A 24,048-nucleotide genomic window follows, 5' to 3' on the forward strand; every position below is an offset into this window, starting at 1 on the left:
ATTAAATATTTAAATCAGATCCAAAAATGATCTGAAAGAGTCCTACGTGCGCTCTTGGAAAAAAAAAAATCTCCTACACTTGCGTCTCGCGTATACAAATCAGCGATTTATCACGTATGCTTCTCCGAATACGACGCATCTTTATTCATTGCCTCGGTGTATAGTATAGAAAAATACAGAAAAAGTCATTCGACTCGTACGATATAATTAAACGGTATTAATCAGTTCTAATGAGAGAACGAAACGCAAAGCAAATGTACATTAATTTTGTTGATAAAATGCAAATGTCCCGCGTCGCATTGATTTCGTTTTCATTGGGAAGTCAGCGGTGCTGACTGTTTACTCTGAAACGCAAAATTGCTCGCAACTGCAAATTCTCAACGCGAATGCAAATTTTATGCAATTAAAATTATCATTTTACACAATAACGAGCTTGTTAATTAAACCGAGAAACAATTTACCCTTCGTGCTCTCTATAAAATTGCACAGAAATACACGAAACGGCTCAGGACACTCGGGCTATTTTTCAATTAAATACTTCGTTTCTTTCTGAAAAAAAGTGTGTTTCTACGTTCAAAATTAGCAAAATTACAAAAGATTTAAGTAGGTAGCAAAATTTACACGTGTAAAGTGTTTTAATTGTAAATTAGCCGCACATTAGGTGAACCATTTTTCTAGTTAATTACTGATTTGGACATTATGAATCTACGTTTATTCAATACTTTTGGCATCTGTAATACGTGTTTCGAGATCGAAAGTACATCTGGCGAATATTTTTGAAATTTTACCGAGGTGCCCTTTGCCAGTTGTTGATTTTTTCACCGAAGAGCGTGAAAACATCGGGCTTGATGAAAATCGATAAAGGAGGATCGTCGTGGAACACGTACGAAAGAGCCGATTGCCACTTCGGTAGCAGCTGTACGCGCGTACTCGCGGTATGGTTAATAGCGATCGTGGTCCGCGTGTGCAACGGGTACAATTTTCATTCCAACGGAAACAGCGGAGAAGCGAACACGGGAGCACAACGACCGGAACACGTTGGCCGTCAATGAAGCAACTTCGACGGACAAACGATGCAGAAGGAGCCGGCGTGTACCTCTGTGTAACAGACGCGCGTTTGTATCCTGTTGGGGAGGACAGCAGGCAAATCTCTGGTAATTTGCCGAGAATGTACGCGCACACGATCGTGAACGCGTCTCCGGGACTTATTGGCAGGAAGCTCGCGATAACGGGCCTTAATTTGAACGTCGCGCGCGAGGACAAGCATTTTTGTTTCTGGATCTCTGACTGCGAGCACGATGTTTTGTTTTTCTTGTTCGAAATTTTGTTTCATTTTGTTAAAACTCGTATCGCAGGATAGAAATTCAAATTATTAAACTTCTAATTGAACTTTGAACGTGATAAATAGGGGTGCGCGAGAATGTCCGATGGTCGGGACAAGCCGGGAAGAGGTCGGGTCGGGTTCCCGAAAATTTCGAGATTCCCGAAGGAATCGACTTTCCCGAGAAAGTCGAGATTCCCGAAAATTTCGAGAACCCGGCTACTTTCTCAAACTACTCTACAATGCTGTACAGCAGTCTGCAAAATATGTAAATACACAGTTCCAATTTCTTCTGCCAGTGAAATGATTGGAAACACGGATTCTAAGAATCGTGTGACCTGATGTATACAAACGTGTGACTGCGTGCTTAGTACTTGGACATTATGTACGCTGTCGAGCAGTATCGCTGAGAAACTCGGGCAGTTCGGGCGTATATTTCAAAATCTGTGTAAATTTAATAAAGATTAAAAATCTTTAAAAAAAATGTCGAGTGACAGTGAGAGTGAAGTTGTGGTAGCAGGAAGTAGTGCAGAAGATATCGTGTAAAGGAAAAAGGTAAAGCAAAGCTCTGTTTGGGAACATTTTCAGAAAAAAGATGATATGAAAGTGGAATGCATACATTGTCACCATGGATTTAAAACTAAGTATGCAAATACTTCTGGTTTATTACGCCATTTGAAGTATATGCATCCAAACATAAGTATATGTACTAGAAAAGAAACTGAATCGATATAGAATTTGTCGCATGTACAAAATGATACGCGAAAGATTGTTAAACCAAAAGATGTAACAGAAGGAACTGCTCGAATGATGGTTCTGGATTTGCGATCTTTCGATATAGTTGAAGGCGTGGGCTTTGACGAATTATTTAAACTTGTTCCCAAATCCCAACTCTTTCGAGAATCCCGATAAATTCGAGAATCTCGAAAAACATTTCGTGTTCCCGACTCGATCCGATATTTCTCGCACACCTCTAGTGATAAATCAATGATTGTTTCGCTGCTGTATTTCACTCATATAGCATTGCAAAAATATAATTAATAATATGTTCTTCATCACATTAGTGACAATAATCTATTTTGAGCTATGTTTCACGTTTGTTCATTGTCCTTGTCAATTATAATTCTGTTCTCTAAAGATGTGGTTACCATTTTCTCATCGCTTATCTTTTGCTTCCTTTCGTCTATTATTGTACAACAAATTATTAATTTCTACATTTTTATTTGAAATAGATAGCCAATAATCTTTCTCATTCATCGAGAGTAGTTCCTTATAAAATTTTCTTAAATTTGGGACAACGACGGTTAGGGTATATAAAACCTGTATCACAAAAATGAAAATACAAGAAATAGGGAAAAGTTTCTCATAGAACGAAGAACGCAAACTTTTAATATTAGATTTCGCGAAAAATTTCTACGAGTATATCGTAAATGTAGAATGTTTCTATAGAAAATTGCAGATTGGTTATTTTGACGAAAGAGTTTATGCTGAGATCATCAAGCGTACCTTCTCCCAAGGTAATTCAGTTCAAATGAGTTGTTATGTAGGTATCATTAAGCGGCTATTAAAGAAAATTGGCCTACTGAATAAAATATTTATAATGTACTTCCTTTCGATATGAATTTCAAAGAGCGGCTCTGAATGAAATGTGACACGTTTTTACGCGTATCGAGTGGCAGCAGTCTTAAAATTCGTTCGTAATGTGACAAAAAACAGAGAAACGCAATTATCATTTTAACGGCTAATGACCGGATGTGACAGCCACGATTGCAGAATCACGCACGAGAATAAAAGAAGTGTATCCGCGGATCCGGTTACTTTCACGTTTAAGCCTACCTTGTTCTTAGTTCACTATGAGATCAAAATAAAAATATTATTATTCCGGGGACGAAGTTGAAATAAAAATTTCAATTTAACGAAGAAAGTAGGATCCTGATAATGGACTGAAAAGAATTACAAATGAACGAATACATTACACGTGTATTAAGGATTTTAAAAGCAAAATTAGTCACAAAAAATTGAGCGAACGCGTAGAAAAATGGTAGTAACAAATTCTTTTCAGTACTTTGTTTTGCAACATTCACAGAATAATTATCATAATTACAATTTCTGATTTCCAATTATACTTTGAAATCATTGATGTTACACGTATATAATTCAATCTCCCTTTTTTTTTTTTTTTTTTAACGAAAGACGCTTGAAGTATTTGAACACCAATAGATCATATGCATTTTTATGAATCTAAAAATATTCAGAAATGTCGCAAAATTTCGTTTCTCCTGCGTAAAGGAACGTTATATGATTGAATGGAAACGTAGCAAAGACACGTTTCAGCGTTGAAAAACGAAATTAAAATATCAAAAGAAAATTCAATGTTCGTTGAACTGCGCAACTTTATTTGTCTTTAAATATGTTAAAACCATCGAACGATCATTCCGATAATTACGTACAATTACTAAAGTTCAGATTAATGGTTAATAAAACCATTATCACCGAAATACTTGTCAAAATTGATAGCGATTGAAGCTGCTGAAAGATAAAAATTCTATTAACTCTTCTAATATCGAATCATGTTGTGAATTGCAGTATATTTGAAAAAAAGGAGCAAACAATTCTATGGAATTTCAATTCAAATATGAAATTTAAACTCTCTACAATCCTATCGAATTTTACTAGAATGATCAGATATCTTACATCAAATATCGTGTTACAATTACGATTAATTACCTGAAAAGATTAACAAAAAAAAAAAATCGCAAGGCAAGGAGTTAACTCCATAATCAGAATTTCGTTTATATTTACTAAAAGAAATCTAATAATCCGCTTTTTACAAGAAACACAACAGCGAAACGCCGAGTAACGAATAAATGAACAAAATTTTCAAAACCCGAATGATTCTGGGTATCATGCGATAATATACAGAGAGTTAAGGAACGAAGATGTCGGAGCGAGAGAGGAAGAGAGAGGAAAGGAGATCTGGGAAAAAAAAATTGCGAAAGCGATCGGTCGATGAAATATATATACGTCGGTGCCGGTGAAAAGTCAGCCAGAGAAAAGACGATTACTCTGCCGGTGATGGTCGATTTATCAATCGTCGCCCTCTTCACCAGAGGAAACTTCGCGATCCGTGATCTACGACGATTCGCTATTATCCGTAGCCCCCCCGAGGGTTGTTTAGAGAAATCAATTCGCGGTGGATGCAACGACCGCGGTGTCCATGATTTTAAATGAGTCGATCCAGGCGAGCGTGCACCTTTATGATTTATGGCGCGATTACGTAACGCGATTATTACCACAGGTGTATTGATAAATTAATACATTCGCGACCGGGTGCAAGCGCAAGTGTACACAGCGCGGCCAGCGAAATTAATCGACGCGCGCGGTTTCGTTGCTTTGTAATTAAGATACCGGGCGGCAGAAGCTGTTAATATACGAATCGCGCTGATTCGATATCCCGATAAACCGAGGCGATCCTGTTTTTTCTGGATATATCGAGCGGCTCGATCAAATTTTCACCCGTGTTACGAAACGAATTTACGAAGCTGCTTGCGACAGTGTGCACGGGCCGAATGAAACATAATAAGGCTCTTAAGCATCAATTAAGCGAAGATGTATCTCTCTCTTTCTCTCTCTCTCTTTCTCTCGAGGTAATTAAAAATGCGAAGGAATTTTTGAGGGACAAAGTTCCTTTAATCTCCGTTTCCATTATCTGGATCGAGAATCATTCAGCACTGTTATTATTGATACGGCTGGAATGTCATGTCGTTTGACACGACGTTGTGTCAGCTAATGATCAACGATGGCTTAATCACTTGCTAGGAAAATCACATAAGGCAATTCAGAGGAGGATAGTTGCAGAAAAGTGAAATTACTTCTTCAAGTCGTTAGATATTACTGAAATTTTAATTAATTACATTACGAAATTGATTACGATCATAATTTGATAAAAACTATGTAAAGAAATTTGTCTCGTCTGAAAAGTAAAGGTGGAGTGGAAGTGTATTACAGTTAATACATAATTAAATTGTTACTATTGACAAGACACCACGGTTGCATAGACACAGACGAACGTTTGTCCGTGTGCATGTCAAATTTCTAATAAATTTCGCAGATCGATTTGCAATTCCACGTCAGAGATCGTTCACCGCTCAAGGATGAATTTCAACGTTACGTAAATAGACGTCAAACTTTCCTTGCACTCGGTCGACAGACTCGCGATACTCCATCACACCTTTTAGATAATCATTCACGAGTTACGTACGCAAGTAGTACCGTGCTCGCTCGAGCAATCCTTTCCGGAGCAACATGATGTTTTAATTACTCTCGCGAACCGATCGTTTGTTTAGTCGTATTTTTATTTCACAGTGTTGCGCGGTTGGTTATCAATCAAAGTCGAAATAAGCGTGTGTCCGAATGATTATTCAAATACAATTTCCATTACGGACGTTACCCTTGCTCGTTTTGAAGTACGAAGTTACGTGTTGGTTTGTTTTTTCACGAGTTCATGGTGTGGTGAGAAATTATCGACACTCTTCGTGATTAGTTCCGAGTAGGATGTAACTTGTGATGGATGTAAGAGAGTGATCGAGATTAATTCCCGCACCATTTCAAAGATTGTAATTTTAGACAAGTGTTTTTATCAAATTTTTGATGATATGAACATCTATTTACGTGCAGTTGCAATTCGACAGAATTGAAAAATTAAATTTCGAGTTTTAAAATCAGTCCTCTTTGTAAGTAGTGTAAATTATAAGTATCAGATCATTTCTCTCAATACTCATTCAATGAATCGGTTATCAAAACGCTATCAAAATAAATATAACTCTAGGTATTACAGGAAAACGATATTTCATTCACAAAATTATCTATATCAGTTAAATATTTGTTTGCTCTTCCACTAAGTAATAAGTAGTATAAGCCTTCGCTATGTTCTTCAATATCCTGCGCAAAGATAATATATCTAAATACTCATTCGTAAATAAAATAATAAAAACAGTACAATTCTGAGTCACAGAGAATGGACGTTTCATTTGCAAACTTATCTCCATCGTAAACATCAATTGCACGTACTGCGTGTTCCTCTTCGCAAGTGGTATTAACCAATCAGTTTCAGACAATTTACACACGGGGAATTATCGTCGTCTCTATCTTCGGTATCAAGCCAGATCTTTATCGGCCGACCAGTCTGGAATCTCGAGCCCGCATGATCAAACCTGCATACACACGTTTCACGCGCGTCTCGAGCCCTTAATTTGCAAAAGTGGGAATAGCCTTGAGCCGGGCTGGTCCAAAGTTCGCACGTGCAGGGCCCCGGCGCACGCACAATTTCCTGGGCAATCAACGTCCCGGAAACTTCACCAATCGCCGCGTAGGAACGAGTTCACTTATCTCTCGACCTTGATTGGTTACCACCAAGCGGCTGGGGTGTGACTTTTCGACCCTTGCCGCGCAGCAACGCACCGCAGGGGTGTTCGCGAGGCAGGGATCCACCTGGCCCCGAGGGCAACGCGCCACTGGTCCTCGTTAATTTCATTAGGCCTTGATTCTACGAAGGTTAGCTTGCCCTCGCACAAAGATGGTGGCCGCCCTCCAACGCGACAACTCCGCTAACGGAACACAATACCAAAAAGCCACTTACTGGAGGCTCCACTGGATTTTCATTCGATTGAAATCGATTTACCGAGCGCGAGAATGTCCCCGACATTCAGCTCTATAGCTTCGGATTGAATTTCGACGCTTGAAATTGAATTTTCTCGAATTTTTCTTTTTCTTTTTTTTTTTTTTTTTCTTCATACGTCTCGTATAATTGAATTTGTTGAAAAGTTTCGTAAATGTATCTGCGGAGTGGAGTGGAGTGGAGATCAGGCAGACGTGTGTAGGTAAATTTTGATCGAATTACAAATTATAGTACACAGATTAAATGAACTTTTACTGATATTTGAACTCTTATTGTACGAACGAAAAACTCACTGATAGAAAGGAAAATCAGTACGAATTGCAATTGTACAATGTAAACTATTTGTTCGTAATCGTTCACCAGTTTATACAAGAAAAGTTCCACTGTATCGTTTAACCCCTTGCGCTGGTTCGCGGACCATAACGAATGACTGAATACCGAGTGACTGAATAATTCGTACACAATAATTCGTTGCTTTCTTTTTCTTTTGAACTCGTCGGTATAGAAATGATTAAGAAGTAATAAACTTATCATTTGTTTTGCCTGGGTTACATTTAAATATATATAAAACTGAGAAAATGTTGCAATTTCGGACAAAAAATTTTCAATGTGCGTGGCACGCCATTCAAGCACAAGAGGTTAATTACAAACGACTCTAGTTAATTTATGTTAGATTTCTAACAATTCGACTTTCAGAAGACGTGTTACGTATAACGTAGGTCGATATGATTCTAACGATTATTGAATTTAAAAAAGTAATAATTAGTAGATTTGATAAATTATCGCGGAATCATCAAGTTAGATTGTAGTAGGATAAGGTTGCTTGAATGGTTTTATATATCTAGATGGTTTTTATAAGCAAGAGACAGAGACAGTGAGAGATCTTATCTCGGAGTTTAGTGGTTAAATAAGATAAATGGTGATCAAGATTGTAGCGTAACGCGGTTGCACGTATCCACTTCTACATAATTAAATGTTGTGAATGAAATTTTTGTAATTTTTGTGTTTGGCACGACATCCTTGGTCGACTAAACAGTAGTCTTGCGTAATTTTTAAAGGATAAGCGTCTGGTGTTGCCTAAGCTAAACCAGGGATAACGAAATAGGAATTCTAATGTAAAATTCAGTATTGGTAATGCGACCAACCGCTAGAAATGTAATCAAATAGGAAAAAGATGCATAGAAATCGATTCATTTCGAACAGGTTTCCCGTGTGTGACGTAACCTTTAATACCCGACAATTAAACAACTAAGATACGTAGAATTTGAGCTCGACGTTTTTCCTGCCTTGAAGTAAGATAAATAATTTATCGAAAAGACTTAAATATATCTAATGTAAAATATCAACTGCTATTTGATATGAAACCAAATTATTCGATGCTAAAAGCCCCTTAATTCTTTAACGCCCATTAATATGTAACTCGATTGATTAAAAATCAATCTTGTTGACATATCGAGCAATAAATTTTCGCATGTTTAGAGAAATATCGTATCAAAGATAAAAATAAATTATAAATTACTAAATTATACAAATTGTTAAATTAACCAGAGTAAATTAAAAATCAATCTTGACGATTTTAGATGACGATATCACAACAATTGTACGCAAAAGGCAAAAGTAAAAAATTTCGTGAACTGTTGTCGTTTAAAAAAAAAAAAGAAAAAAAAGAAGAAAATTACCACAAAGGGGGAACTTCGTGGATAACAAATTGCACGATTCATTGAAACAAATGAAAGATCTCATTTACGAACGATAACAAGACGACGTCGCTGCGTGTTGTACGCGCGACGAAACAGGTTTGTCGGAGAGACTGAAACGATATTATCATAATGCCTTCCTAATAAAACACATCTGACAACTCTCACGATATCCAAAACACACGTTGCTCGGTCCTTCGTAAATCGTAAATTACAGTTCTGGCCATAAGTCAAGCCGGACTCGACGTGGAAAGGCGCGCATAATTTTCAGATTCGAGCACTGTCCACAGGGCCTTGGCAACACCCAGCAAGAACTTCGTTCGGCAATTTAAAACAGCGCAATGCGTAAACGTGGCTGAGATTCTCGTAAGAGGTTCCCGTAACGACGAGAGTTAATTGACCGAACACCATTGACCGGGTAAATTAGAAAAATCATTAACATAGTAAAAGCGTGCCGTCCGCTGGCCTCATTTGAATGATTAATTGTTTCTAATACGGCTCTGGGCTCTGGTAGCCAGCCTCAAGAGCCACCGTTGACGAAGGATCGTTGATTAACCACAAAAACTCGTTTCCATTCCTTACCAGCGCCTGGGGATTTCTTCTTCTTCTCTTCCACGAGAAGCAAGCCTCGGTAACTAGAAAATTCTTTAATTTTTCGAGTTTCGAGTTTTTATACTTCTCACGTTTGAGATATCGTAGAAGAGAATTTGATCAATTCTCGAAGAGTGAAACTCTCCGAAGGAATATTTCTGTTGTAAAGTACAGTTGCACGACCTACTTTATTCATTTTTATTCTTCATCGTCCATTAAAAGAAGAAGAGATTATAACCAAAATAACGTTTGAACACAGATGTCAACAGATGTCTGATTACACGGTGCAACGTGAACTCGTAGTTGAGAATGATTTTCCAAGTAGTTATTCACAGCCTGTAGTTAGAGCTGCCAAATGTTAAGCAAATCAAATTCTTCCCCCTCTAACACATCGGACAGTTTTTCCATTCTTCCATTCTCTTTGATCAACCTCGCCACGTTCTTCCAATATTAATGTCATTTTTGACAAAATAATATTTTTTTTTTCACACGACCGGAGGAAAAAGTTTTATCAGTACACGTGACTTCTCGTTTCAATTTTATGTGTAAAGTTTTCTTAAAGCTTTCTTTTTATTTACCAAAGTGGAGGCAAGAGTGAGATATAAAAATTCAATAACTATAGTTTTCTTTTTTTTTCTTTTTTTTTCTTCGATTAATATATATTTCACGACTCAATTTCTTTGTGTCTCCAAAGAAAGATTCTAAAGTTCCTCAGTTCTCTCGAACAAAGTTTTCAACGTTCGAATTTTGAATTTTGTTCCAGTTCGAGGTTCCGAGGAGAGAAAAATTCATCTCGTTCGTATACCTTGGAGCGACGTTAAACAGTTAAACTGGAGCACGTCGAGGAGTGACGAAGGAGCCAAGGTAAGCTGCAAGTAATTGTATAACCGGCTTCCGAGAAACGGAACGCGTATGTTCTACCATTGGTTGTGTGTATTTGTCGTTGCTCTCACCGATCGGCTCGATATTCCAACGGTGACGGACAAGTTTTTGCTAGAATGTGGGTGGAGGAGCGATATTTTTAAGTCCAACGGATCGAAATTATAAACTTGAAATTGCAAAAAATTGCGCACGTGATAAATGAGAGTTCTTTGAGTAAACAGAGTGTACAAGGGAAAAAATGTACTGTCAAATAAAATTCAAACTTCATCCGAACAGTTTAGAGACTGAATAATGTAAAAAAAAAAAAAAAATAAGGCTGTAATTTTTCAGACTATAATTATGAAGAATTTCTAAGGAAAATATTTTGGAAGAAGTATTTAGTACAGAAAAGATTTTATATCGATATTTTCAATAATTTCAAACTCTCTTTTATCTGTAATTCATCAATTCCTCCCATTTTTTTTTTTTTTTCGTTCCACAGTAGAAACACACTTGTGAACGTTCAACAATATATTATTAACAACAGAAACGAAAGAACGTAGTGTGAGATTAAAACAGAACTAATAAACCTTTGAGAATAATGAAATTCAAAGGAAAAGTCCTCAAATGACACACAACAATTTTAACGCAGTGTAACACAGCATTGCACTATAACAGTAAGAATTAATAATCAAAAATAAATTAAATTAATCGAGGGTTATTAAAAATTAACAATCATATATATGTACATTTTACAAAGAGACTACTGTACGACTCCACGTATATAAATTGATTGCGAGACGAATATGTGATTTATACAATTGGCGTTCGTATTAGAATCCTTCTCTCTACCAACGACTTTTCGTTCGTACAATAGAAATTCATGTTCAAAATCTGGTCTGAACAAATAAAGTTCAAGTACGCGAAGGGTTTGAATGAAAAATTTCGTCACAAAATTGTCATTTCGTTCGCGCAATTGTCAACGGTAAAAAAAGAAAAAAAAAAAAAGGAAAAGAAAATCGTCGAAATCTCGCGCCGAAGAGTCGAAGAAAAGAAGTCACGTTGAAGTGAACACGCGGCCTAGGATACACCTTTCTAAATTCGACGATACAATGTACGGATACGCGGTTGGAAACAAAGGGACAATGGCGACGGGGAAGCGAAATAGAGGGGAAGGGAAAACTGGCCAAATAAGCCCGTCACAGGGCATGTAACGAGGCATATAATAACCCACGGCGACGTTCGAACAAACAGCCATCTGTAGGTAATACCCCTGATGGTGTGTAACGCCCCGAAAACTGCGCCCCGCCAAGAAATTACAATGACAATGAACGAAATCCGATCCGCCCGCGGGCATCCACTCCAGTTTTATTTCGATTTCGCACCTCTCTGACGCGCTGACGAAACGTATTTAGCCTGCCACGGTACAGTACAGAATCTCGAACCGGTAACACCTTTTCCGCCATTGTGCCCTTTCCGTTCGGAAGAATCAAGAATCGCGTCGAGGGTTGCCGCTACATACTGTGTTTTGTCGTCGAACGTCCGGTGAGTAAAAATGTGACGACTGCACGATGGACTGATGATCGCGGGTTTTTATGAATTTCTAGGAAATTTGAAGTAGTATAATTATACAAAATATCCTAAATATTTTTCGAATATTTGTCTTTCTTTTCTTTTAATAGATGAAATATTTTTCTATCTAGGTTTTAAATTGTATTCAGTTTTTAAATTGTATTTATAAATACAATCGATTGATGATCATCGAATAAATTATTTAATTTTCTTGCTCGATCATGAAACAAGCTCAGTTCTCCTTCTTGTCTAGTTATAAAACAAATTATACCTAGGTTAGATTTTTTAAATTGTATTGATCAAATGTCCACAGTTCATTGATGACTTACAACCAATAATTCAAAAACTCGCAACTATAATTAAGTTTTGCGATCAATAATTGAAAAACTCGCAACTATAATTAAGTTTTCCTCCTAATTATTACAAGAAAAATTCTATTCTATTCAATTCTGTGAATTACGCATGAATTTCCTTCGTCTAATAATAAAACAAATTTAATTTCCACAACTATGAAGTGAAATTTTCCTTTCAATTACAAAAAAAAAAAAAAATTATTCTATTCCGTTCTTCGAATTATAAAAATTTTCCTTCCAATTGTTAGACAAATTTAACTTTCAAGAACTGTCGAGTAAATTTTTCTTCTAACTATAAAGAAATCCCTATTCTATTCTGTTCTTCCAAGTATAAATTTCCCTGGTCCAATTGCAAAACGAACTTCACTCTGTCATTGGCAATTAACTATAACTCGAAAGAATGGCGATCAAAATGAGTTTCCTTGGTAACCGATGAGAAAAACACTTGAGAATAAAATCCAAGTGTCGGCTGAGCAAAACGCGCGCGTAACACTTTCGCAACGTGTATGTTCAGCTGGCTGCGATACGTTCTCGCATCGACACATGCGCGATCGCGATCCAGAGGATCGATCGAGGTGCAAGTTTCCTTATAACAGGTACACATCGTCGCGATACATCTTCTCTCATCGCCGTCGAATAATTGGTTCAACCTTGCGCAATACGTGCGTATTGGGCAGTTTCTGCCATCTGCGCGCCTCTATTCCACTTTTTAAAGCGACAATTTAAAATTCCAACGTGAAGGATTTTCGATCGCTGGTACGTGCCACCGTGTTGGAACCTTAAGTGGACTTTCAATATTTTAATTGAATACTTAAGCGAAGTTACAATTTTAATTTAATAATAGTTATTGTACTCGGAGTTTAATTCACACCAAAATGATAAACAGAAATAAATGTAGAATTGGAAACACAACGAAGTAATAAATGACTATGTAATTACGTGGCTATGAAAATTGAATCGTATAATTGTTGGTTTAACATTAATACGATCTATCTGAGGACCTTAATAATTAGAATTTAATTCATGTCGAATTCGCAAATAGAAATGAATGTTCCTTTGCGGTATTGGAAACATAATGAGACGATAAAAAATTATATAAATCTTTGAGTAACGACACCGACATATATTATATTATATTACGTTTCCGGATACTGTGTATATTTTGAATCTTTAAATGTTCCACGAATGCATGAAAATCCAATGATTATTAAAATAAGGCAGAACCGCAATGAAGGCAATAATCCAGTCACGTATTGAACGAACCTAAACGAAATCTACGATCCGTACAAATCGTTTGTTTCTACATTTATAGTTCCGAGAATCAGTGGCAAGATCGGCGTGAAAGTGCGACCCACTACCGGCCAGGCGAATTTATTGGGCAAGTTCCGAAGATAAACTTTTAATTAGATCAATGACGTACGGACTTTTACCTTAGTTCGATGCTATCTAGCCTGTTCTGACGAGGATTGGAAAATGAGAAGTCAATTTCACGAAACACGCTGAGTTATAGCGGCGTCTTTCGGCCGACGGGATAATTGAATTTATTATCGAGTAATTTGTTTGGCAATCAATAACTTGTTTTATGGGTAGCTTGTTTTCTGATTATCTTAACTGCCAAAGTACTATATCTTAGAAGAAGCGTAGTTAATCTTCAGCAGAATGTAATTGTTCATTTTGGTCATGTTGTTGATTAACGTGCAACGCTTCGGAACGATGGTGGTTTTCAGTACGCTATAGTTATTTTAATGCTAAGAGAAAACTAGACAACATCGAATGTTCTCAGTTGTCCTTGTGCAATATTGTTTCGACTCGATTCATTTTATTTTAAAGCTACTGTTAAATCATCAAATCTAGTGTCTAAGCTAACGTCAGCTGATAAAATGAAAATCGTACCGTGATATGGTGGGTTCTAAATTATAGTGATCCAAGTCGCGATCTTGGGAATTCGCATTCAGTCGTGTATTTCAATTCTTCATAATTAATTACAATTTTATATTTTTTATTCTTTACTCTATATTCTTCATTCTTATACTTTCACGAACATGAAATTTGTTTCATCTGTTGAATATTGTAATACAAATATTCTGATACTGAAGCACTGTTCTCGCGATATTTTATATATTTTCACATTTTATAGGTTTTTGGTTAATCAAAAATTTTTCAATACATTTCCATAACATTCAAAGTCTGGCTGTAAAATTTTAACGCGCCACGTTCCCACGACTTGAACAATTTCCCTATTGGTTTTGCATTTCGTGAAAAATCAAGCGGACTGATTTGTATCGATGCGATTCTCGATTTTTCCAAATACCGCGAGAAACCGATCAACGATCGTCCAGCCGCGGTTCATTTTCCTTGCAACCACGACCGTTCAAGGCGTATTAATGGCCATCCGCTTTTTTTATTTCTTTTTTTCATCCTCGGTTTGAAATTCAGACTCCGTTCATGGACGAGCAGTCGATACGACACCGAGGCAGATAAATTCCAATTAAAAGCGACGAGTTACCGGCACGGCGACTTTATATTTCCGGTTGCGCGATAGACACGTTTTCCACGCCGGTATAATGCCACTTCTTCGCCATTTATCGGTTTGACGAGGTCTCGTTGTTCGTGGTGCTAGAGCTTACGCAGCTTTGAAAATTGAGAGAACGATATCATCGACGAGATAACACAGGCTGATAAGACGGTAAATTTAAGTAGCACCTTTGATAACGAGCGTTAAACCGGGAACGAAACTGGTAAGATGGAAACGAATAAGATTATCGCGATAAGGTTGGATAAGCGTCTTTAATTTGAAGGTGGTTTTAACACGATCTTACAACGATACTTGTCGATAATGCGGTAGATAGGAGGAGATTACTTACTTTTTAGGAGAGGCAGGTCGTTCATGAATCCTCCATCGTCTACGTTTGTGTTCTGAAATAGCAATGAATATATAAGAGATCGGCGCAAACGCAAATAAAAATATAACGTTTGAAATATATGTTTAATCGAAAGGAGAAAACTGCAGTGTTATTTTTTTTTTAGTTTGGAAATTCGCTTCAAATCTCTCGCTGACGTTATAAGAATTTTGAATTAAAAGGAAAGGATCGTAGAATTGTCTTTTGAAAAGTCATTTAATGGAAGACTTCATTCGTTTAAATCTCAGGCTTATGTAAACTTGACGAATAACGTTAACACTATAACGACCGATCATACAGCGTCATGTGAATATCAACGCTCATCAACTGATGATATTGTTGCGACGTCGTGTAATTTCCAACAGTTAACGACCGTCGAAAAGCGCATTGTAATGAGTCTAAATATATACATTTAATACTTCTTACACATTCATTGTTATCGATCGTTCCTTTGCACATAATAAAAAATCACACTCTGTGTAATAAATTTGTTTTAAGTTACTACATCAAGAAAACAACCGGTTGTTACAGTGTTAGCGACGCTAATTTAGAAGGATTAAAAAAATTTTTTTTTTTATAAATATCGTAATGTAAGCATTTTCATTGGTGAAGTGATCGGTGAGTGCAACAACGGTAGAACGATAATAGAGAAAATGCGTTGCGATTACGTACATCGTCGCTCACCTGGGGGTCGTCTACGAGGCTGCTGTGGAGAACGAGGTCGGTTTGGTCGAGGCCTGGGGGTGGCAGAAGGGCGTCAGGACGGCGGACAGCGCCATATTCGACGCTTCTTCCACCGCCGCCGCCACCGCCACCGCCACCTCCGCCGCCACCGCCTCCGCCACTACTGCGACCACCGTCGTATGGAAACGACGCGTGCATGTTCGACTGAAATTAAAATATGAAAATTTACGTTTTGGGCAATTAGAGAAGAAAGTATTTACTGGTCCCTGACATTCGTTTTTTCCAACTTGACTTGTCTAATGACAATAATACATATACTTGTAAGAATATAAAATAATAAAATTAAATCTTTCAATACTGTTGCTATTTAGAAAGCAGAAACTTTAGAGTTTTCAAGGAAATTAGCAATTTAATTATTACATACTCGAGGGTTCTCAGTATAGGTAAGATACATGTGTATGTTCAAAAGGAACTGTATGTTGAAGTTTCAATCAGAATCATACCTAGCTTCTTCAAAAACAAAAAAAAAAAAAAAAGAAAGAAAAAAAAGATAATAGCTTATTAAAAAAAAAAAAGAAAACGCATTCGCATATATCATTATTTTCTAATGAAGATATTTTTTTTACATTCATCAAATTTTCGCAATCACGTGAAAGCATTACTAAATTGCAGGAAGTTTGATACATTTGTACCCAATAAAATAGCGTGTAAATATTGATGAGGAATAATAATAAAAAGACGCCTATAAATATGAAATAATTGAAGATGAAAACTGGGATTAACTCAGACATGTAATCGATCTATTTTTAAAAGTAATTGACATAATTGATAAAAACGAAGTATCTTTGCTCGAGTTAATTGAGAAACAACATCAGTCAATGAAGATAATCGCGGTGTAGCTAATTACTTTCTAAGCAAACTCTCAGTACTCGGGTTGCAGTGAGTAAGCCGAGTTGGAAACACATGCAGCGATCATACCACGCGAATTGTCAACGCTACTAGCGTATTCTAGGTCGCCACGTATCAGAAATCTAACGTAGCTTCTTTCCCCCGTAACAAAGAACACGTATCACTTTTATGTCACGACTGCTGAAGTTCCCATAGCAATTACTGTAAACTCTGATCCTTAGTTTCTCTAACGATCTTTATTTTTCTCGAATTAAATCGAGGTTGCGTAACTTCTTCTCAAAAATGACGAGAAACTACAAACATCAAATTGAAAACAGGATTTATCTTCAGATCAAGCCGTCGGTGACTCGACGATTGGCTATGATTAACGTAATTATACCTAGAAACACGTAACGCAATAATACGTTTTATCTTCCCTCCGTGAGGAACTCTACGAAAAATCTACAGTCATTGAAGAGTCTGCATATATCTGTCAAATTTCAAATATTTCAAACAGAAAAAGGAGGATTTGGACACTTTATGGGTCTTAATTAACTTTTTAGATAAAATTATCTAGATCGTTTATAAAATACAGAGAACGTTTCTAATATAATTATAAAATAGTTAGGAAGTACAATCTTATGATGAATTTACATCTAAAATTGGCATATATTCGGTGAAGTGGATATTTATTTTATAATTACAATATAATAACAGTGAAAATACATCTGCGATTATTATTATAAACACATTTTGAGATTGTAATTACAATAATGAGAGAATGCATTTTATATGGGTATTTTAATGCATAAGTTTTCATTCTGATTCATTTTAACAAATATAAGAAACATCGTCATTTTTTAAAGAATCTCTGTAACATTAACTGTAATTATAAGTTAGTCACAAAAATGTTCGCGGTTCTTGATTTTCTTCTTACATATCTGAAATTCTCAGACGCATGTAGACGTTTGTGACTGCATGAAAATTGTCAACTCGTGCGTTGACAAATTCATGCGCGATTTTCGTAGAAGAAATCGCGCCCAGATCGGCAAGATGTACCATAAATTCGTCCGGCGACATCTGGTTAATTTGGGCCGATGTATAAATAAAATTTCGGCCGAGGCGAACGTCAGATATTAAAACCAATTAAAAGCTGGGTAAATCCGATATCGATGGACGATTACGTAAATCATTCAGGCCGCGTACGTTTAAAGCATATCACTCACTCGACAAGCTTGGGGAGGGGGGAAAGGTGAAATTAATTTTGCAATTCGCAACACTGCCGGGACGTTTTCAAAAGTGCACGCACGCTTGTTGAGAGAGCGAGGCAGCGTAGTGATTGCAAACGATAATCGTACCCGTTCATAAATATTCGATCGTTAAACAGAGATCGCGTTTATTATTGTCGTTCGGTGCGCGACGTGATTGTATCATAGCCTGTATAAATTATTATAATTAGCAGTTATAATAGGATGTGCGGATTAAAATTCAAAAGCGATGAAAATTGATGTTTACGATCGTCGATCGCGTTCGCGTCGGTGACTAAATATTATTTTCCGACGTTCACGCAGTTTGTTGAAAGAGCGGACGATCCTTTTCGTAAGATCGATGCGATCCTTTTTTGATCTGTCAAGCATGAAGCGTGAGATGAAGTTTTTCATCAGGATCGAATATGACGATACAATTCGTTATGACTAGACTGCAAATCTTTGTACAATTTCATATTTCTATTGAGGGCAATTGAATAAATGGAGTCTAGACAGAAGTTTGTTTCTAAATATTATAACAAGTATCTTACATTTGCACACTTGTAAGTTTAATTTAACATTACAATAAATATTTTTCTTTGTATTTTATTTTTATATACCTTTGTTTTTGTATTCGGTGCATTTTTATTTTCTCTAACTCTCTATAAATTCTATCAAAAAAATTTACAGTCTAGCGATAACATTTTTAAAACACTCACATATGCACTGGTACAAGATATTGAGATACATAACGGAATAAACGTCTAACTGTAAACTCGCTCATCTTCAATTTTAGTGCAAAGAGTTTTTTGTTTTGTAACAGATGCTCGATGCCGTGACAATTAAAACGTAGATGTTTCAGCAGAAAATAGCGGTATCGACTAATATAATTGCAATTTAATTATCAAATGGGAAACCGTGTGTACGTATGGACAACATACTTCGTCATACTTTCGTCACACACCTTATATATCGTTATATAAAAACAGCCACCTCAACATTCCTGGAAAATGTTCCTCGGTTAAGAGGTTAATAGCTGTTATCGAAGACGAATTATATATTTTAATTGATAGCAATGTTCGCGAACGTACAGACGCGACATCGAAGTATGATTCTTACGTAAGATACTACAACAACATACAACGTGCATCTATACAGAAAAGAGATATATGTATGTACAGATGGAAAAAGAGAGGAAAAAAAAAAAGAACGAAGACAGCGTTCCAAGAATTGAAACGCAAGATAGACTGTACGCTCGGAATCTTAATCACACACGATGAGAAAAACTGGAGATTTTATCCAGACTGCAAGTCGGTCGTTTCGCAAATACGGTTGTATCACGAGCCCTTACCAGTATTGTCATATATCTTTTCTGCGCGATCCACGAGAAGAAATTCCTCCTGTGCACGTTTCACCGATTTCCTTGCCAGATTGTTCTTTCTATTGTCATCGTTTTCTCCGCTACGACTATGTCAGATCGTTGCGATTCGTTCGCCTTCTGAGCGGCGAATGCAACAGCAGAAATTATCAAGCTTCGATATATCAAACTGTTCGATTTAGCTTCGAGCAGAGTTAGGTTTCCAAGTGATCTGTTGATGGAAAAGCGATGGAACAAAAGTGATATAAAAAACACGATCTATACGTGTCAGCTTAACGCTAAAGCAGAACGAAATTTTAATTCAATCTTATTTATTTCTATAGGATGAAAACCCTTATTTGATCTTAACTTCAATTTTTATAATTTTAGTTTTAAAACCTTAATTTTATTTTAATTTTCAAAGATGTAATACAGAACGAGAATTATAGAGGGTATCTACTACTAAAAATAAAAATCGATAGATATAGGAAGTCAGATATCACAGCTACATAAATTTTATCCTAGTTCAAACAGATAATTAGTTCGTAATTTTTTACGGAAACTTTACGATGAAACAAGCGACCAAAAGCTTGCGTTCTCTGTTGTATTATAAATTTTTTTCTACTCCTCGTATGTTGATTTCTCTGACACATCGTCGGTAAGTTGCGGTAATCTTCCTCAGAAATTTTGTTAATATACAATACAGTAAAAACGAGTGAATAAAAACTTGTGTTCTTACATATTAATTTATCTGATGCAAGTTTTATACTTTGTCGGTAGTCCTAGGATTAAGTGATTGATAAGTTTTCTCTTTGTGATTCTTTTTCGTCTCTTAAATGTCCATTAATTATTGCTTCATTCCGAGCAAAATAGCAGCGAACGTTTTACGACCGTATAATTACTATCTTCTCGAGATAAAACAGTTAACGTCTGTTTTCGATGATAAAGCCACACGAATACGTTACACAGCCTTGTATGTCTATTATATCTTAATGAATTTTAGATGAGTTTCGTGTTCCTTGTTTGAAACGTTCACTTATCTTGCCGGGGCAAAAGTACTAAAAAGTCATTAAAGCAGAACCGATTAATGTGTCATTTAAGTGACTCTAATTTGTTTTGAAGCCGTCGAATGGAATACACGAAAATACAAAATGAATTTGAACGCGGAGGATGTTTGCAAGCCAGCATCCGTCCGTATTTAGAAAGTAAAAACGATTACACGTGGTACAAATCACCCTGCAATTTCTCACAACTAATTAACTACTTACAGCGTTCTCCATTACCCACCGGACACTGGGCATTAATATTAATAATGCTCGAGAGTGGCAAATTAACCGCGTAAGTCTCGTTGTGCAAACATGGTCGTACCAAAAAAAAAAAAAAAAAAAAAAAAAAAAAAAAACCCACGTACACTTATAACCTCGTTTACGTTTCACCAGAATCACGTTACCTCATTTATCAACGTGAATCTCGTAGCGAATCCTGATTAGCGAAACTTGATGATGATCAATGGCCATCTATTCGACAGCAATATTAAGATTTCTTTCTTACAGAGTAGTCAATAATACGTTATAATTACAATTGCTACGGGAACAAATACATCTAAACACTTTTACTATTTTATTGCAGAAAATTACGATTAGAGTGCGGATTTTTATGCACTTGCAGAACATTTAAGGAATTCAAAGAACGTATGAAATGTATATGCGTAGCATACAAAAATATAAATGCAATAAGCACCACTGTTAAGCAACACAATAGGAGATATTTATCACAAAAAGAATATCAAACGAATCGTCAAAACGTCATATTTTCAAAAATAAAACCTGCATAAGAAATTGCTTCGTCTCGTATATATCGTAACTATAATGCTGTAGTTCAGATATTTTATACGTTTTGTGCTTTTGAAATTTCTTACAAGAAACTCGCAACGAACACAAATGAGAATTTTGTTAGCTGCGTATAATACAAATGAATAATGCTCGCGAAGGGTTGCCACGATATCCAGACGCGGTCGTACGTTGAAAAATCCCGCGGTTCATCGTTCCCGCGCCGTTCCGAGTCCGGCTTTCACGTGACCAAAGAAACAGAAACGCGGCGTTAATTAACTCGGCTAAATGGCCGAGCGCTACCTAAGTAACAGCAGCGCTCTGTCGTCGTCGTCGTCGTCGGGTCCGTGTTAGTTATAAATCGATGTAACCATGCCAGCCGACTAATGAGATGAAATGTGATCGCCTTTCTCTCGTTAAACGCCGCGGTGAAGTGAAGTCACGTCGGCCGGTATTCGCGGTATCGATACTGATAAATGGGACCACGGCGGCGGATATCGCGGCGAACCCTCCCGATCGACGATGTAACGAGTCTTGCGCATTTCCTCTTGCGCAATTCGCGCGCACACACGCACACACACATACATGCACGCACCTTCTCGCTTCTACCTTCTCTCGTTGTTGTCATGTTAATCGAGATTCGGAGTTACGTGACTTCTTTACGGATAATTCGACATTTGGATGGTATACATATATTCATACTAGGTATCCAGTATGTTTTGATAATTTTATTTTGCACACTTGTTGCTTTATATCACTATGTGTATTCCATCGATACAGCAGGGAAATACCGAATCGTTTATTTATGAATTATTGGCAGATTTTATGTTGCTGTGAATAATCACAATCGACGAATAATTTTTCTTACGCAAGTGAAACAAGAATCTCTTGAAATTTCAAAGAATCGTAGGATCGAATGATGTAGGATCTGGACGAATATTGAACGAATTGTTGAAACTTGTTCACAGCTTCGATATTGAGTAATAGAATTTAATAATATAAATTCGACGAAAAGAAATTGCAAATGAAAACGAACGACGAGTTAAGCTCAAAGAACGGGGTTGGTGGAGAGATGTTCCTTGACTGAAAAGTATTTCTTCCGTGTTCTCTTAGTCAATGCAAAGGGAGAATTTTCAAATAAAATAAAAATCACGCATTTGACAAGGAAATCATTCACATGTTTTTATCGATTTAGAAAGAGAACGTACGCGCATTCGAAGTGCAACGCGTTTGCTTCGGAAGTTGCAGCAATTGTTCACTCGTTTTAAATATAACTTTTCAATCGCTAAAAAAACCGAGAGAACGTGTCTAGATTATCGTCATTGTTCCGCAAGCACTCGACGAGTTTAACTCTTCGCCGTGAGAAAGACGTTCGTTCGACAATGAGGCAGATTCTCTGAATCCCTTAGCGAAGAGAGGCTGTCACAAATTGTACTCTCTCGAGCATAAATGTGAGATCGTGAAGGGACCCAGACGAGATACTATAATTCAGAATAAAACGCGTGGGGTAGGGTGTATGCGAGGAAGTAGCAGGCTGCTCCTTTCCAAGGATAAAGCTATTGGAATCGGTCGAACCACTTGCCTGATTATTGGCATTGTCGTCTCTTTTTCAAAGACGTGTCATCATCTCCTCCTCCTTCCTTTCAAAACTTTCCCTCGCACAATTTTATCTGCGTCGATTACGAACTTTGACTCTCGGTGTTTTCAAATATGTATTAACTAACAACATTCAATACAGTGTTAATTTTAATAAATTCCTAACTAAAATAAAGTAAAGATAATTATAAATCAAAAAGCGTGTTCAGCATTCCATGATATTCAAAAGCATAAATAATTTTAAATCGTTGCACTCTCTTAGTACTTTGTCATCTTTTACATCTTCAAAACACGAATAATTACTTAATCTTTTAAAGTTCGAACTAGCGTGAAAATTTGCTTCGTAACACAAATAATTTTGTAAGATGATATTCACAAAATCCCAGCCAACTTTAAATTATACAAATAAGTAATTAGAACTATCTTAGATTGGTAATTAATAGAATTATCCTAATTAGAACTATGAAATATAATTATCAAACTTTGATAAAGTTCCAGTTAACATAAAAGTGATTCTATACCATGAAACAACGAAATAATTATCTAATTCTCATTACATAAGGAAATTTTGATTTTTCATTTTTCATCGTTCTTGTTGCAGGATCTTCGTTAAAGAGCGATTCTTTCATCCATTCTTCAGCACGACTGTAGATAACGTCGTTCATTCTCGTTTCCCATAATCGTGTCGACTAGGAACCACCATATCATTCTTGTTCAGTTAGGTCGAGCATGATGTAACATTTGTCACCGGCGGTTGGAACGGCGTTTATTAATCGTTTTATCGCGAGATCGGTGATTACACGCCGATCCAATGTCACCTTGCCAAGTTATGGTCCCACGTATTTGTACCATATGTATGTACATACATACTTCGTCATGCAAATTTTTCACCGTGTAATGAAAGTTTCGTGTGTTGCGCGAACGCCAAAGGAACAGTCTGGAAAAACCATTTCACCCCTTTTACGTATCTTCAACGCCGTCTTAAGGATTGTAGCGCTTGGCATATTTTCATCAAAGTAAACGTCCCTGGCATCCTCCCCCGAGGGGATGCCAAAGGTCAGCCGAAAATTTAATAAGTAAATTACTTGAGGAAGGGCAACGAACGCGATGCTTCGAGCGGATAGATCCATTGGCGAAGTATCAGGATGTATTGGAGCTGAAGGAAACGGTGGTTGCAGGAAATAACAAAGATATTTCGTTTATGTTATTTTTGGTGATCGGTTGCAACTTCTTGGAGTTGTTTTACAAGAGATATAAACGTTAAAGTTAAGCTCCGAAGTAATTTGTATTTTACAGTAGTAATTTACATGCTGCGGATTATTGTGCATTTAGAAGAAATTTCCGCGGAATGTATTCTATTCATGGTATGTATAAAGTAGATATAATATGTAGCAAGGAAAAAATTCATACTCTTTAGATTATAATGTTTGTGAAAGTATGATTTTTAGTAATCTGTATGTACAGCGACTCAGGAA

General features: G+C 36.7%; 1 protein-coding gene across 4 annotated transcripts in view; it reads right to left on the reverse strand.

The window, feature by feature from the left end:
- The window catches only part of LOC122530461 (transcription factor AP-2-epsilon), a 159,301-nt gene that overhangs the window by 30,039 nt on the left and 105,214 nt on the right, over positions 1 to 24,048 (reverse strand). For 3 of the 4 annotated variants that reach the window (XM_043657445.1, XM_043657442.1, XM_043657444.1), the window contains exons 3-4: positions 15,645 to 15,860; positions 14,937 to 14,988 (exon numbers count right to left, since the gene is read on the reverse strand). In XM_043657445.1, the coding sequence (XP_043513380.1) occupies positions 14,937 to 14,988; positions 15,645 to 15,860 (268 nt within the window). The remainder of the gene's footprint in view (positions 1 to 14,936; positions 14,989 to 15,644; positions 15,861 to 24,048) is intronic. The other variant, XM_043657443.1, reaches the window with a different exon arrangement.

The sequence above is a fragment of the Frieseomelitta varia genome, unplaced genomic scaffold (assembly GCF_011392965.1).
Source record: "Frieseomelitta varia isolate USP_RPSP 00005682 unplaced genomic scaffold, Fvar_1.2 scaffold_343, whole genome shotgun sequence".
NCBI classification, from domain to species: domain Eukaryota; kingdom Metazoa; phylum Arthropoda; class Insecta; order Hymenoptera; family Apidae; genus Frieseomelitta; species Frieseomelitta varia.